General features: G+C 60.6%; 2 protein-coding genes and 1 long non-coding RNA gene across 3 annotated transcripts; all 3 read right to left on the minus strand.

Moving 5' to 3' along the window:
• Positions 1 to 292: 292 nt before the first annotated feature.
• Positions 293 to 4,265, minus strand: LOC135576114 (maestro heat-like repeat-containing protein family member 2B). Its single transcript, XM_065039483.1, has 9 exons — positions 4,188 to 4,265; positions 3,439 to 3,837; positions 3,124 to 3,231; positions 2,797 to 2,916; positions 2,486 to 2,596; positions 1,933 to 2,094; positions 1,584 to 1,706; positions 1,219 to 1,286; positions 293 to 880 (listed from the first exon to the last, which is right to left on the minus strand). The coding sequence occupies exons 1-9, from the start codon at positions 4,263 to 4,265 to the stop codon at positions 739 to 741; spliced, it is 1,311 nt and encodes a 436-aa protein (XP_064895555.1). The 3' UTR covers positions 293 to 738.
• A 68-nt stretch (positions 4,266 to 4,333) lies between these two features.
• Positions 4,334 to 5,788, minus strand: LOC135576130 (uncharacterized). The gene is made up of 3 exons (XR_010467728.1): positions 5,688 to 5,788; positions 4,791 to 4,898; positions 4,334 to 4,595 (listed from the first exon to the last, which is right to left on the minus strand). It is a non-coding gene; the product is annotated as an uncharacterized LOC135576130 (long non-coding RNA).
• A 2,549-nt stretch (positions 5,789 to 8,337) lies between these two features.
• Positions 8,338 to 12,920, minus strand: LOC135576115 (maestro heat-like repeat-containing protein family member 2A). The gene is made up of 6 exons (XM_065039484.1): positions 12,662 to 12,920; positions 12,033 to 12,172; positions 11,240 to 11,362; positions 10,321 to 10,486; positions 9,825 to 9,923; positions 8,338 to 8,342 (listed from the first exon to the last, which is right to left on the minus strand). Exons 1-6 carry the CDS (start codon positions 12,675 to 12,677, stop codon positions 8,338 to 8,340), a joined length of 549 nt encoding a protein of 182 aa, XP_064895556.1. The 5' UTR covers positions 12,678 to 12,920.
• Positions 12,921 to 13,332: the final 412 nt, after the last annotated feature.

Genomic DNA, 13,332 nt, shown 5'->3' on the forward strand with positions numbered 1-13,332 from the left:
CACACGTCTCTTGTGATAAAGATCAAGGCTACATGATCCAGCTTCAGGTGCACTGACTCACACTCTGCTGGTGTGTTTTGTTGAGTTTGCCTGGACCACTATGAAGCAACAGGAAAAAATATCCACACACAACAAGTATAACATCAGCGATGCCTTTAATTGTTTTTAATGTATACATTATGTATACTCAAATACTTCCAACTAGTCACAGAGGTGGAGACAAACTCACATTCTTTGAAAAAGGTATTGGCTGCCTTCTACCCATTTAATCTGAGAAATTCACTTTTCTTGGCAAAATACTTGAGAAAAACATCACTGTCATAATAAAGATTATTTCCACTACGTGTCACCTGACAAATCATTTCAATTCAAACATATTGAGTCACATTGCATATTTTACAGCTTAGAAAAAAGTGGTTTAAAATAAATTTAATACGATGCATTAAAAATAAACTACTACCTAGTTGAACACACTCAGAAACCAACGAGTAAATGTCCAATGAGGTTTCCAGGTAAGAGTATCCTACAGATTTGAGGCGTGCTTTGGGACACTCAGCGCCTCCCTGTTCACCGTACGTGATATGAACTGCAGCAGTTGAGACCCTGGGATGTGTAACATGTAAAAGCCATGAACATTAAAATAATGTTTATAAATCACAAGCATGTTATTTGGCTCCTTTATTGACTGAAAGTGGCAGGAGTGAAGCATCCAAACGTGATTTGTCCCACATTCATTCTTCACCACTCTGCAGCTGTTCTAGCAGGAGCTTCACAGATGTTTTCCCCATTTAAGAGGAAGGAAGGAGAGGACAGGACAGCCTGGCAGCACACTGCCAGCAGGCTGCGGTTCTCCTCCCTGCTCAGCGCTGGCCTCAGCTTGCTGGCCAGGGGAAAAAGGAAGAGAAAAGAGAAAGGGGATTTACCAGCCCTCTCCAGAGTGGCTCAAACCATGCCTGGGTTCCTCCTAATCGAGGGCCCCAAACCCACCAGCCCCAGCCCCTGCCAGCAAGCGCTGCCCTCAGCTCCAGCAGCTCCTGCCTCCCCCCGGGCAGCAGCAAACCCCCAGCCCAGGGTAAGGAACCCCTGGGGCTCAGGAGACACCCAAAGTGGGGAGCAGCCTCCCACTCCACAGCCCCAGCAGCTCAACACCACTGGGGCTGCCCTGGCCAGCTGGGATGGGGCACACGGGGAGTCCCCAGAGTCGGGAACAGCCCTCACCTCAACTCCTCCAGGGCCTGAAACACTCCGTACACCAGGGAGTCCGCAGGCTCCTCCTTGATCCAGTCCTGCAAGTCACAGAGACACAGGCGCAGAGTTGTCAGTAGACATGGACACGGGACGGCCCTCCTGCCTCCCCCGGGACCGGCTCTGCTGCCAGGCCTGGGCAGACACTGCCCCGTCACCCCACGGGTCCCCAAAGGCACCGAGGGAGGGACCTTGCTCCACAGCCACCCTGCACCCCAGGGCCCCCCAGCTCAGGACACAGCTCCAGGAGCTCGCGAGAAGCCCAGAGACCATCGCCCATCTGGGGAAAGTGCAGCCCAAAGCTCCCCCGTGTGACTGTCCCTGCTGCAGGCACTCACCAGCAGGGTCTGTGTCACCTCCTGCTTCGAGGACAGCTCAAAGCTGCCAGCATCACCCACAGTCTGGATGGCAGAGCTGACCTCAGTGACACTCTGCACCAGGGCGAGCTTGAGCTGCATCTCCTGAGGGCAAAGAGAGCAAAGCACCCCTTGAACTCTCTGCAGGGCTGAGAGGTGGAAGAAGAGTATCAGCAGGGGGACACACAGGGGTTTGCATCTGGATGTTGAGGACAAACACTTCCTTGAGGGATCTTTAGAAAGAGTTTGTCCATCTTGGTACACCCCGGCCCCAAGGGGCTGGAATGAGGGCACCCAGGTGTCCCTGTCCCTGCACGGCTCGTGCTCCTACCCTCTGTGTGACTCTGGAGAGCTGCAGGATGGTGCCCATGATCTCCCTATCCACACGGGCGAGCAGCTGCTCCCTGGGGGCACGCAGAGCGATGCCGCTGTACACGCACATCAGAGCAGCACGAGTGGCCTGAGGTCTCTCTGTGCCCTGCGGCAGCTGTGCCTGTGACAACAGAGATGCCCCCAGACGTCAGCCCCGGTCCTGCCCTGCACCCTCACCAGCTCCTTCCTTCCCTGGGCACCTCCCGGCAGCTCCTCGAGCTGCGAGCTCCGGGGCCGGGAGCTCTTCCCGTCCTGCAGCCGGGGCTCTGGCACGGGATGGGGAGCAGGGAGCAGCCAGCATCGCACACACTGCTGGCGGATTTACCGCTGTCCTTCCCAACACAGCTCAGGGGCCCCAATGCCGGGACATCCCCTCTGAAACACAGGCCTTGGGCAGCTCTTACAAGAGGGCTGATATAAACACAGCTGCCACAGTTTGGCTACAGAAGGTGTAGAAGTGGAAATAAGGTCAAAAATAGGAAAGCCAGAGAGTGAAACCCTGGATCCTTTACCTTCCAGCCCGTGGAAGTCTCATAAAACCTGTCTCTGGTAAAAGCGGTCACTGTGTCCAAGACCAGGTTGAAGTGGGTCTCAGCAGCATGGGACACCACAGAAATCATCCCCTGCAACCACAGGGAAATGGGGAGTGGGCTCCAGCCCGAGCACTCAGCCATGGCCAGTGACAACGGCCAGGCAGGACGCTGCAATAAGGGGGAAACAGCAGCGATGGGCACATCAGGGAGGTCTGGAGCAGGGCCAGGAGCAGCTCTCCCTCTGCCCCAGCAACAGGCAGAGGATGCTCAGGACATGAGCATCACCTCACCTGGGTCTCAGAGAGCTCCGCAGAGTCTGTGTCCTGGAGGAACCTCAGCACCTGCCCTTGGACGTGGCTGAGGTCCCGACAACCTGCCAGCGCTGTCCCGAGAGCCTTGTAGAGGAAAAGCTGAACGAGAAGAGGCTGAGCCCGAGATGCGGTCACAGCCCGACCTGTCAGGAGAGGGCTGGCCCCAGACTGACCCGACTCCCCCAGGAGCAGGCGGGACTGCCCGCAGTGCCAGGCCGGGGCAGCACGGGGGGAAGCGCAGTTTGGGGGTGAAGCAGTGAAAACTGCCTGCGTGGGCAGAGTCCCGGTGTGGGGCAGGAGACAAACCTTCTGCCAGGAGCCGGGGGCAGAGCTGCCCAGCTGCCGGCTCAGCTGCTGGCTCAGGCCCACGCTCCAGGTCTCATCCTCAATGAGCTTCAGGGATGCTCGCAAGAACTGGGGGGAAGAGGAGAGGAAGCGGGTGTCCCCCTGCCCTTGGCCAGGGCCCTTCCCATACCCCTGTGTCCTGGGATGCTGCTGGGGAGAGCTGCTGGAATGGCAGTGTCTCCCCTGCCAAGCCCAGCCCTCTTTTCACCAGCTCTCCACAACTCTGTCTGCTCCCTCTTCTCCCCGTCCGTTTGTGACACCCCGAGGATGCTGTACCTTAAGCACATGCTGCTCCCACTCTGCAGAGTCCAGGGAGCTCTCGGCTCTTCCTAGAAAGCAAGAGGAAGCAAAAGCTCTGCTGCTGCTCAAGCTCACACCAAAGAAGAGCCCGGTGGTCTCCTCTGCGGTCAGACCTCCCAGAAATCCCAGGCCATCAGGCTGGAAAGGGCCCACAAGCGCCTGTGCCAAAGCCCTTGCAAGGCCACAGACACAGGAGGGAGCCCAGGGGTGTTTGTCAGAGCCACTGCATTCATGGTGGGGAAGGTCGCACTGACCGTGGCTGATCCCCACTGTGTGACTGCTGGGAAGCTGCCCCTCCCTCCTCTCCAGCCTCTCCTCCCACCCACACTTTACCTGCCAGGTGCTGCAGCAGGAGGGGGATCTCGGTGGCCCACGCTGTCCCCAAGGCCCCGCAGATCCAGCCCTTCAGGGCCTGCAGCAGCTGCAAGGCAGCGACTGCGCGGCCGCTGCTGGTGTGAGGAGCCGCCGCCAGCACCTGGGCGAGGGCAGCAGAGACGGGTCACCCCTGCCACCAGAGCCACCCCCGCCAGCCCCGAGACAGGACTGGGATCCCCGCGGGGCTCGGGCGGGCTCGGGAGTGCTGCCAGAAAAGCTCTTTCTTTCCCCAGGGCCCCGCTACTCACCAGCGTTCGAGCCAGCAGCGCCTGGGGAGCCGGCAGCCGGGCTGCGGGGAGGGGGAAAGGCTGGTGAGATGAAGAGGCCCCGCCGTGGCCTGACCCTCGTACCTCCTGTGGCCCACACAGGGCTGAGAGCAGCTGCACAGCCACAGTGCTGGCCCGGGGGCTCCCCAGGCTGCCCCGCATGGGGTGAAGGCAGATCCAGCACGGCCAGGAAGGAGCCCCCGGCTCCCCAGGAGCCAGAGCCTGACTCTGCCCTTTGCTTTTCCTGGGCTCCTGCTCAGGGTTCGTGGGGCACAGGGAGACACAGACTGGCCTGAGCCCCTTCCAAACCCAGCAGCACTCCCTGGGGCTCCTACCTTGCTCCGGCGAGTCCACAGCATCGGGCTCCTCCTCTTCGTCACATCCCGCTCTCTCCCGTCTCTCCAGCAGGGCTCGCAGGCCGCGGGACAGCGGGATCAGCACGCCGCTGTACTGGGCTGGCACCACGTACTGCAGCAGCCTGGGCCACAGGAGCTGCTGAGAAGAACCGGGCAATTCAGCACATCAGCATTTCCACTCAGTTCCAAGATGTAAAGGATGGTCTGCATTTCCCTGAGCCTCGTGTGCTTCAGCACACGTGAGGGGAGAGGTTCAGGCCATGAGGAAGAGCAATTAAAAACACTCTGAAGGCAAGAAGTGGCCACAGCAGCAGGACATAGGGCAACTTACTTGGGACATCCCTCTCCGAGTGACATCCAGCGAGCCCAGGATGTCCACGCACAGGGACTGAAGAGCTCTGTCCTCCTGGGGCTCCCAGGCAAAAAGGCCTCCTGCCGCCTGTAAGACAGAGTTGGCAAAACCCCGGTTCCTCTCAGCTCCCGACCGACCAGGCTCAGGCACGGCCCCACCACCGCTGCTGTGCCAGCATCCCGGGAGCAGCCACCTCCCGAAGGAGAATCCAGAAGCCCTTTCCTTTGTCCTGCTCCCAAAACAGCCTCCTGGAGCCCTGGAGGAGAGTGGCACACACACATCTCCCAGCCAGCCAGATGCTCCAGCCAGAGAGGGAAGATCCTTGGCAAGCCAGCAGGAGGCTGGGCCATCCCTGGCCTTCATCTCCTGGGTGCCCGGCTGGAAACACTCACCCAAGGGGCTGCCACACAGCCTGTCCCCTTGCCAGAAGGGATGTGGGCCCCAGGCTGCTATGGGATGGGCAGGGCATGCTTTGGAGAGCCAGGGCACGAAAACACCACAGAAAGCTCCTCTAGCCAGGCCCACCTGTGTGCACGGGCTGAGCTGGGCTGATGGCCCATCAGCATTTCGGGACGGATGGTGTCGTGTCCCCACAAGTCTGTCCCTCCCTTCACAAGGCAGCTTTGCTGGAGGTGTGTGTGGGCACAGCTCAGCGCGAGGGGCGTGCAGGCAGCCCTGGGTGGCGTGTCCAGGTGCAAACCCACGTCACCCCGACATCTCCACCACCATGGCACAGCCCTGTGGAGGCCGCTGCGATGGCCGAGCTGGCGCCAATGGCCCTGCCGCGTGGAGCTCTCCATGGGCAAGGGCGCCTGCAGGAGCTCTCAGCACGGCCCCGGCACCAGCCGAAGCCCCGGTGTCCTGCCCTGTCCTTACCAGTCTGCCCGAGCTCCGGCTGTACTCGCTGAAGATGTGCCCCACCACATCCCGTGGCCAGCAGCTCTGGGAGCCGGAGCTGAGCAATTCCCGGATGAACTCCAGAACTGCCCTCTGCACCTGCCGGGGAGAGCGTGGTTATCAACCCCTGTTCCAAACCACAGGGAAGCCGCCTGCGCTTGGGGAAGCCTTTGTGGCTCACGGGGAGGTGACGAGGGCACGGCAGAAGCTTCTGCTGCTGCCATGGCCTGGTCAGGCTGTCCTGAGGGAAAGGGTTTCTCTGCCCTCCCTGGCAGCACTGTCTCTTCCCAAACCAGCTCACCTGGGCGCTGGGGTCGTTGCACACCAGCTGCACAGCTGCCACCACCTGGGGCAGCTTCTTCCTTGCTACAGGAGCTGGAAGAGACACAGAGAGGTGTGCTGAGGCAGAGCCCTGATGGCAGAAGGATCCCTTGAAGCTTCCAAGCTTCACATACACTGGTGGGACAGAGAAGCAGGGCCTGACTCTGAATTCACAGCAGGCAGGGGTGTGCACAGAGTGACTCTGTTTCTAGAGGCATGGCTGTTTTATAGGCACCGAAAGCTCTGGTAACGCAGAGAATGAGAGAAATGGCACTGGTAGGAGCATCTGCTCTGCAAACCATCCACTCGTGTCACTGAGCCTGGAGCATCGTCCCTGCTGTGCCCCCATTTCTAACTGCTGGGGACAGCTTGAGCATCATCACAGGGTGTCAGCTCGGCTGGGGGACCCGCTCTTTGCAGCTCCTCTCGCGTGCAGCTGCACCACTTCCAGCCCATTCCAGCATTCAGCCCAGCAGCTCCAGCCCCTGCCGTGTGTCCCCAGCCCTGGCACTGACCGTCAGAGCGGGCCAGCTCTCCCAGCAGGCTCAGGGTTGCCACACGCTGGGCCTCGCTCCCGTGCCTCAGCTGGGACCGCAGAACAGCTGCGGGGCAGGTTCGGGCTGCAGGGAAGAAATCGCATTCTGCATTAGCAGGCGGCTGCCCCTGGCTGCCGAGGACAGGCACAGAGCTGCCACGGCACAGTGACATCGCCCCGTCCCCTCTCCTTACCCTGCAGCGTCATGGGGCGGGATGGCTTCGCCTTATGGGCTGGCCCAGGCTCCTCAGTCACATCAGGGACCTGTGGGAACAAGGGTCGTTTGAGAGAAATGTGCATCAGCCTTGAGAGGGACTGAAAAGATTTGGTGCTCTCTGCCTTCCTCCCCTCCCTTGCTCTTCCTGCAGCTTGGCCGAGAGGGAAATCGCTGTGGGAACCAGGCTGCCCCCCAGCCCCTTCCAAGCACAGAACTACAGAATGTCCCGAGCTGGAAGGAACCCACAAGGATCTCGAGTCCAATTACTGTCCCTGCACAGGACACCCCACAGTTCACACCGTGGGTCTGAGGACGTTGTCCAGTCTCTTCTTGAACACTGTCAGGTTGGGGCCGTGACACCTCCTTGGGGAGCCTCTTCCAGTGTCCAGCACCTCTGGGTCAAGAACCTTTTCCTCATGTCCAACTGACCCTCCCCAGCACATCTTCTGCCATTCCCTGGGATCCCAGCATTGCTCTTCCTGCAGCCTTAAGGCACCTCCGTGGCACCTGGCTCACACCCTGGCGTGCTGGTCTGCAGGTGGTCCTGGCGGAGGGACACCCTGCCCTGCCCCGCAGGCTCCCCTTACCTGGTGGTGCCCAGCGGTGTGGGGGGCGAGAGCTGAGCCCCGTGGGGTTGGGGTCTGACCTCCCCCCAGCATCTGCAGTACGTGGCCGAGGTTCTACAAGAGAACGGGGAGGGGAGGAAGAGGAGGTTAAAGCCACCGCAATGCCCTGGGGAAAGGAGAAGCCTAGCAGGGCTGGGATGAGGGGAGCCCCTGATGTCAGCTCCCAGGGACATCCCCAAACCCTCCCACCCGGGGTCCTTGTTTGCCCCCTCAGAGCAGCACCAGAGGGTCTCTGCCCTCTGCACAGGGACACTGCTGACAACTCCAATTTGTAGAATCATAGAATCATTTTGGTTGGAAAAGACCCTCAGGATCACTGAGTCCAATGTTACCCCAGCCCTGGCACTACCCCATGTCCCTGAGAACCTCATCTCCATCTGTTCAACCCTTCCAGGGATGGTGACTCCACCACTGCCCTGGGAAGCCTGTTCCAATGCCCCACAGCCCTTTCCGGGAAGAAATGTCTCCTCCTGGCACTTCCCACTTGGACCTTGTCTCTCACTGGATGGCACTGGACGTTACAGCAAAGCTCTGCCCATGCACAGGGCCTCAGGGAGGTGCCAGTGCCCTCCTTCCCAAGAAGATGAACGCCAGGGACTCTTGGTTCCCCCCATGTCCCCCATTGCTCTTTTCTTGCCCAAAGAGCCCAGGAAGCCTCAGGCCTCCTCTGCTCTCCCTGCTCCTTCTCTAAGAGCTTCCCAGTTCCCCTGGCACCCCACAGCTCCCCAGCACCATGTGGCACTGGCACAGACTCGCCGATCAGCCACGCCGGGCCCTGCGCGAGTCCTCACCTCGGTGACCCGGGAGGTGTCCTGGACCCGCTGGTGCTGGCGCAGGAGCCGGAGGAGCTGCTCCCGGGCACGCTGGCAGTGCCGCTCCTCACACACAAGGACACCAACCATGGCAGCCACCGCACCCAGGACCGCCCGATTATCCTGGGGAGGGAAGGGAGAGGCTCCGCTTGGGCGGCTGAAGCTCTGCCTGGTGCTCAGCACGCCCTGGACACCAGTCTGCCCTTCCCACTGGGAGGGGTTCCCTTTCCCTTCTGCCCCATGGGAGAGGGACTCCAGAGCAGAGCCAGCGTTTCCCCAGGCTGGTAGCCCAGCCCCTCCTGCAGAAAGGCCACAGGACTTGGCTGCTTCTCTCCAGGGAGGCCCCAGCCCCAGGCACAGTACCAGCAGGCTCCCTGCTCAGGGGCTTTCCCCCCAGACCCCTTCCCTTCCCCGCTTCCCTCTGCTTGACCCCAAGGGGCACAGACGGACCCACTGACATGGACACCCCCGCTGTGGCCCCAGCTGTGGCAAGCAGCACTTCTCACCTGTTCCTCCTTGCAGCCCAGCCAATTTACCACTGCGTGATGGAAGAGCGGGTAAAGGTCTCCACAGAGCTGTGCTGCCCTGCTCTGAGGAAAGGGGTGTCGTTTCTGGCTGCACAAGTACGTGGTGATGCCCTTGGACCATCGCTCTAGAACTGCACCAGGAAAGAGAAAGGACAAGGGAGCACATGGGAGTCTGCAGCAGGGAAAGGTCCTTGTACCCTCGCCCAAGCCTGCTTTACATACAGCCCCAGGCTCAGCAGGGCCCAGTCCAGGACCAGATCTGGATACGAGGACAAGCTGTGCTCTGGAGATGTCTGGATTCTAAGACCCCACTGTTTCTCTCCTCCCCACTGCACCTCTTCCTCCTCAGTGGTCCCTTTGCCTCCAGCATTTGCCACCACAGCCCCTTCCCTTCTCGCATACTCCACTTTCAGTGCAGGGACTTCAAACCTCAGGGGAGAGAAGGGGAATCACAAAACCACAGACTGGCTGGGTTTCAGGACCTCTGTAGATCCCCAGCCCCACCTGCTCATGCAGGGTCACGGAGCAGATCACACAGGTGGGTCCAGGCAGGTTTGAATGTCTCAGAGCAGGAGACTCCACACCCGCTCTGGGCAGCCTGGGCCAGGCTCTGGCACCTCCCAGCAGACAAGTTTCTCCTCACATTCAGATGGACCCTCCTGTGTTTCAGTCTGTGCCCGTTGCCCCTCACCCTGGCGTTGGGCACCACTGAACAGAGTCTGGTCCATCCTCTGACACCCACCCTTCAGATATTTACCAGAATAAATAAGGTCCCTCTCAGCCTCCTCCAGGCTGAATAGCCCCAGCTCTCTCAGCCTTTCCCCAGAAGAAAGATGCTCCAGACCCCTCAGCATCTTCGTAGCTCCTCTTTGTAAGGAACAGAAGCCATGGGAAGGGACCCCGGAGTTCCTGACGTGTCTTGCCCCAGAAAACTCCCAGGCTTCCCCCGCTCCTCCGCACACTCAGCAGTTCGGGGTCCCGGGGCGGGCTGACACCCACCACCTCTCCTCTAGGATCACATGGAGCCACCAAAGGCCACCCCAGCCCCTGCGCGGGCCCTGGCCGAGCTGACACTCACCCCCGCAGATGATGCGCAGGGTCCGGCCGCTCCCTGCCCGGCTCAGCGTCCTGCGCAGGGCCAGCAGCGTCGCTCCCGCGAAGGGGACACAGCGCAGGGCTGCAGAGGAGGGACAGAGGGACCCAGAGGGTCAGAGACACACAGGGGACACCAGGGTCCATCTCTCGCAAGGCTGGAGCTGCTGGGCCGTGTAGGACACACCAGAGGGCGTGGGGAGGGTGGCCTTCCCGAGGGGGACACGGGGAAGCCCTGTGGGGCAATAGGGGGGACAGTGGGGGACAGAGACCCTGCGGGTTTGTCTCCAGTGGGTTCCTACTGTCCGAGCACCAGGACTGGGCTGGTGAGGCAGAGCTGCTGGCCGGTCCTGGCACCAAGCGAGGAGGCGCGGAAACTCCAGAGTCCCCCCCAGTTCAAGACAGGGCATTTAGGGAGGGGGGATCCCTTCCACCTGTTATCACAGACCCCTGCCAAAACCAGGAGGCTGCATGTGCCGTACCATAGCTGCCAGCCATCTTGCCCAAGGTGACGAGCACAGCCTCATCAGGGACCTTCCCCACCACCTTCAGGTGGCTCTGCAGCTCAGCCATGACGAAGTAAAAGTGGGTGCGGGCCAGAGCCACCAAGAAGTCACTGGCGGCCATCTTCACATCATCCATCACACCCTGAAAAAGCGCCACATAGAATTACAGAATCATTTTGGTTGGAAAAGCCCCTCAAGATCATCGTAGTCCAACTGTTAACCCGACCGTGGCACTAACCCATGTCCTGAGAACCTCGTGTCTATCTGTCCAGCCCTCCAGGGATGGTGACTCCAGCACTGCCCTGGGCAGCTTGTTCCAATGCCCCACAGCCCTTTGGGGAAGAAATTGTTCCCCAGATCCGACCTCAACCTCCCCTGGGCAACCTGAGGCCGTTTCCTCTGCTCCTGGCGCTTGTTCCTGGGGAGCAGAGCCCGACCCCCCTGGCTCCAAGCTCCTTTCAGGCAGTTCAGAGATCAGAAGGTCTCCCCTCAGCTCCTGTTCTCCAGCTGAACCTCCCAGGTCCCTCAGCCGCTCCCATCACCCTTGTGCTCCAGCCCCTCACCAGCTCCCTTCCCTTCTCTCCACTCGCTCCAGCACCTCAAGGGATGTCCTGTAGTGATGGGCCCAAAACTGATCCCAGGATTCGAGGTATAACACAGTATTCAAGAAGTAACGTTGAGCCTGACGCCAGCTCTTGCTCAGTTAGAAACAAGCCCAAGTCCACTTCTCTGCACAGCTCTGTGTCCCCTCTTCAAATTCTGTCATGAAGAGTCCCCAGAGCTTCTCTCTGAGGACCTCCTTGGGTCTGAATAACCGAGGAACATCTCTGTATCTCCCCAGAACCCAGGGATGGAGGCACGCTGCTTTGCTGGCCCTGTCGGAGAACAAGCTCACCTGGGCTGCTCGCAGGTCACCCGAGGCCTCTGCTATGAGGCGGTTCACAACACCACCGGGCAAGCAGCCATCCTCTCCCTGCAAGGCATGCTCCAGCTCCCGGTATGTGTCCACCCGGTTGCCCTGGGGACAGACCACAAAGGGCAGTGATGGGACTCGCTTTACCCTTGTTCCCAGAGAGCCACCAGAGAGACCCACTGTCTTCCAAACCATCTGTGTGACACGGGCATGAGGTACAAGCTGCAGGCATCGCGTCAGGAGAGCCACGGGCAACGGCAAGATCTTCCGCGGCAGCTCTGAGACAAGCAGACAAGCCAGAGGGGGACACGGACCCCACCAGGGGAAGAGGCCGTGGGGGTCACTCCTGAGGACGGGGAAGGTGGCAGTCAGAGGGAAGGTGCCAGGTGGGCAAGGCGAAGGCGTGGGGACCAGTCCCTGCACTGAGGGGGAGAAGCCATGAGCACCCTGCACCCGGTGTCGCTCCTCGCACAGGCAGGAGCCCCGGGCTGCTGGGACAGCTCCAAACCAAAGCTCAGGAGGGGCCTTGGGTACCTGGGGAAAGGCACTGGGGAGAAGCTGGGGCTGATGGCAGAGGCCATGCCCTGCCCAGGAGAAAGCCGAGAGCTCCTGGGGACAGGAGGGAGGCAGCAGCGACATTAGTCCCATCTGAGCAGCAGGATCAGTGCTTGGGGACACAGCTTGCAGGGCAGAGATGCCATCAGACAAGATCCCTCTCTGCCATGGCCCCAGGGAAGCCCGGGGCATGGAGGGGAGCCCTCACCCCCCGCCTCACCTCATGGTCTTGCAGCTGTTTCAGCCCAGATGTCCCAATGGCCACAAAGGTGTCGACAGCCTCAGGGACAGTCCCCGTCACCCCGTCTCTGCCCTCAGGACTGGAGGCTCTGGACGGGGGACACACACATGGACAGAGAGCTGGAAGGAAAGAAGGAACTGGTATTGCTGGCCGCAGAGCTTCCAGCAGGGGGGTGAAGGTCTCTCAGCCTCCCCAGCACCACCAGCCTGTGCTGGGCTGGGCTGGCAGGAGCAGTCGGTGGGATGAGAGGAGGGAGTGTGCCCCTCGCTGCAGCACTGGGCAGACCCCCTGGGGGACTGGGCCCAGTCGGGGGTCCCCAGTGCCAGGACAGCAGCGACATGCTGGAGGGAGCCCAGCGTGGGGCTGAGCTGGGCAGGGATGGACACGGGGCTCTGCCAGGGGGCCGGGAGGGCTGGGGCTGCGCAGCACCACAAGAGCTGCTGGGCCAGGCTGTCTCAGAGACATCCCAGGCTGCTCGATGGAGGGCAGGGACAGGACGGAGCCCTCAGGGAGGTGCCTGGCAGCAGGACGGGACGGGAGGTGACGGGGACACGGCCCCCAGCACCTGAAGGGACAGACGCTGCCTCGGCCTCCCGCCAGCCCCTCACCTCGAAGCGCCCTCATCCTCCTCGTGGCTGCAGATCTCCCAGATCAACGCTCTCCTCTTAACAGGTTCTCCTCCCTCAAACTCCACAAGAAACCAAGGCAACAGCAGCCCCAGGAGGAGGAGATAGAACCCAGACGTTGTGACCTCACCGCAGGGCACGGTGCCTGGCCCAGGGCTGCGGTGGCACAGGGACATGTGCTGGGGACACACTGTGGGGCAGGGACCAGACAGGACCAGAGCAGGAGGAGTCTCTGGTAGATCCCAGGTGCAGCAGTTTTCTCCAAAAGGGAAAAATCATGTCAGGTGGCTTCACTGGAGGAGTCTGGGGCTTCCACCTGGGGCCTCAGCTTCCTATAGGAAGTGAGGTGACTGTGCGAGTACCTGGGAGGAGTCTTGGGTGGATCCTGCAGGACAGAGTTTCCACTCAGAAAGAAAAATCACCTCGGGTACATTCATTGGAAGAGTCTGAGGCTGCCACCCAGCATCTTCTGTCCCTAAAGCAGAGGTCAAAATACTCCAGGAGGTTCCTGGGAGGAGGTTTGGGTTCTTCCCAGAGAAGCGAGCTTCTAGCATGAGAAAAGTCGTCTTGGGTAGCTGCCTTGGAGGAGTCTGGGGCAGCCAGCTGGGATCTCAGACAGTGAAAGCAGAGCTCAAACAGCTGCAGCAGAGTCT

Source organism: Columba livia, chromosome 23, assembly GCF_036013475.1.
Source record: "Columba livia isolate bColLiv1 breed racing homer chromosome 23, bColLiv1.pat.W.v2, whole genome shotgun sequence".
In the NCBI taxonomy this organism is placed as follows: domain Eukaryota; kingdom Metazoa; phylum Chordata; class Aves; order Columbiformes; family Columbidae; genus Columba; species Columba livia.

Coding starts and splice junctions, on each gene's coding strand:
- LOC135576114 (XM_065039483.1), bottom strand. CDS start 4,265: ATGCGGGGCAGCCTGGGGAGCCCCCGGGCCAGCACTGTGGCTGTGCAG. Junction 2,095..2,485: donor AGACTTCCACGGGCTGGAAG/GTAAAGGATCCA, acceptor CTGTTGTCACAG/GCACAGCTGCCGCAGGGCAC. Junction 1,287..1,583: donor AGGTGACACAGACCCTGCTG/GTGAGTGCCTGC, acceptor TGTGACTTGCAG/GACTGGATCAAGGAGGAGCC.
- LOC135576115 (XM_065039484.1), bottom strand. Junction 11,363..12,032: donor AACAGCTGCAAGACCATGAG/GTGAGGCGGGGG, acceptor GTCTGTCCCCAG/GGCAACCGGGTGGACACATA. Junction 10,487..11,239: donor GTGACCTGCGAGCAGCCCAG/GTGAGCTTGTTC, acceptor GCGCTTTTTCAG/GGTGTGATGGATGATGTGAA.